Source organism: Antrostomus carolinensis, unplaced genomic scaffold, assembly GCF_000700745.2.
Source record: "Antrostomus carolinensis isolate BGI_N321 unplaced genomic scaffold, ASM70074v2 Scaffold51482, whole genome shotgun sequence".
Taxonomy (NCBI): Eukaryota; Metazoa; Chordata; class Aves; order Caprimulgiformes; family Caprimulgidae; genus Antrostomus; species Antrostomus carolinensis.
Window position 1 is genome coordinate 1 of NW_010302678.1, and position 2,168 is coordinate 2,168.

The following is a 2,168-nucleotide window of genomic DNA, read 5'->3' on the forward strand; positions in this document are numbered from 1 at the left end:
GCAGGAGTACTGGCGGCTGCTCTTCAAGAAGGTGAGAGCTGGGCCAGGGTCTGGGGACCAGCGGGGGGCTCACCTCAGCGGGACGGCAAACCCCCGGGCAGGGGAAGCCCCCCTCCTCTGAGCTGTAGCCATGTCTCTTTTACGAGGTTTGCCCAAAACGCTGTTGTTTGGTTGGGTTTTTTTTTTAATGCTGTCTCCTAAATCATTCTGGTGAATAAGTCCTGTAACTCAAGTATCACCTCTTTGCTTCAGATCACTGTAAAAGATATTGAAGACTTCGAAAAGAGCTATAAAGACTCAGAAGAAGAGCTAGCTGATATTAAAACAGCGTACATGGATTTTGAGGGCGACATGGACAAAATAATGGAGTCTGTGTTGTGTGTGGACTATACCGATGAACCAAGAATACGAAAAATCATAGAAAAAGCTATTGACTCTGGAGAAATCCCATCCTACAAAAGTTTTGTAAAAGAGTCTAAGCAGAAAATGATGGCAAGAAAAAGGCGGGTAGGTTATCTCAGTCGGGGACCAAAGAGAAGCATTTATTAAAGCTTTTAATCTTTCTTGGTAGAAATAAATGAAACTGTTCTTAAGACATGTTTGCCACAGGATTGCTGGGTTGCAGATCTTGATCAGTATCTTTGACTTTGACATTTAGTCACCTGTGTTCTCCACCCCCCCAAATTGTTGTGAAAGGCTTTTGAGTTGTAATAGGCTGTTGCCTATTACTTTTTTTTTATTTCATTATTATTATACAATGGCTTATTACCGTTTAGCGTGTCCCTGTACTTATTTACAAAGCCATGAATTGCTGGAGTTAAGAAGTGTATCTGGGGTGGAAATATATTCTGCCTGCCTTTTGGCAAGTGTGTAATAATGTTCTGGACTAAGTTGACCTCTTCTCCCTTCTCTTCTGGGTTATTTTAGACACTACAGAGTACATTATATGCATGTCACAGTAACCTTTTTCCAAATTAAAGCAAATATAATAGCTGCTAGGACAAAAAAAGTGTGTGTGTGGGGGGGGAACAGAGATGGGGATGGACATCTCGTCATGTTCAGCATTGTAAAACAGCAAAAAACTGTCCTGCTCTGTGAAACCGAGGAACCAGAATGGGCTCTCTCTGACTGATCTTTCATCTGCGGCCAAACTTAGAAACCCTTTGTGTTTCCTTGCAGCTATTTGTATACAGATGCAAAAAAGAAGTGTTTGGTATCTACTATAATACTGTGACAGATAACATGCAGTTTGCTATTTTAGGCAGAAAAAGAAGCTAGAGAGGCAGAAAAGACTAAAGATGAACTGGGCCTTGGTGATAGAGAAGATGACTTAAAAGCACTGATTCAGGTAAGGCTTTTTGTATCTGTTGGAGGTAATTTTGTTCCTGGCTTATAACTTTTTTTTTTTCCCCTGAGCTGTTTTGTATATTTTGGGTCCTTGCAACTCTTGTGACCATAAAAGCTTCCTGAGGTTAAAATCTGACCTTAATGTTTAACTATCTGTCTACTTTAATTAATAGTCAGAGTATGGTATTTTATTACCTATGTCTTCTTAAAAATTAGCAAAGTTATTCTAACATGTTTATCACTACTACATACACAAACAAAATATTTATTTATTTTATTTTTATCTAACTTAGTTTTAGGCAGTTAGACAGGGAGTGCTAATGACTCTTTCTGAGGGATTCCATGAGGATATAGAACTTGGTAGGTCTTACTGTTTTGCTTTTATGTCTTGGGAATGGAGGAGAGAAATGTGCTGTTTATGTTCTGTTTTTCAGAACATTTTCTGTTTCTTCTTATTGTGAAGTGGGCTTCCTAGAATCTTCATGCTTAATCACTCCTCAAATTGTAATAGAGTTGTGGGTCTAAACTAGAAACTGCTTTGCTTTTCCTAGTGTTATGTTGTGAATTTTTATAGCTGCTCTTTATCTGTCTAGATACTTCAGAAAGTTAGGTATAGAGCTAAGTATACAAGCAGGCTTTTGCTTGACAGTACTTTATTTTCTGTAGCTTGTATTCCCTGCTTAATATATTCCAAGATTTTATGTAGCTATCTAATGCCAATAGAATAATCTGTATTGGGAAGTAGTAAACCTTTTGGTGTTTGTTTGTTGTTGTTTCTTTCCCCCCTCCCTCAGAGCAGAAATAAAGATCGAAAAAAGGAA

General features: G+C 38.4%; 1 protein-coding gene across 1 annotated transcript; it reads left to right on the top strand.

Annotated features, from left to right (window-relative positions):
- Window positions 1-4: 4 nt before the first annotated feature.
- On the top strand, window positions 5-2,165 carry DNAJC9 (DnaJ heat shock protein family (Hsp40) member C9; the record flags this gene model as incomplete). The annotated part of the gene is made up of 4 exons (XM_010163863.2): window positions 5-31; window positions 253-507; window positions 1,262-1,348; window positions 2,142-2,165. Coding segments are annotated over 4 exons (393 nt in total), but the record flags the coding sequence as incomplete, so codon positions are not given.
- Window positions 2,166-2,168: the final 3 nt, after the last annotated feature.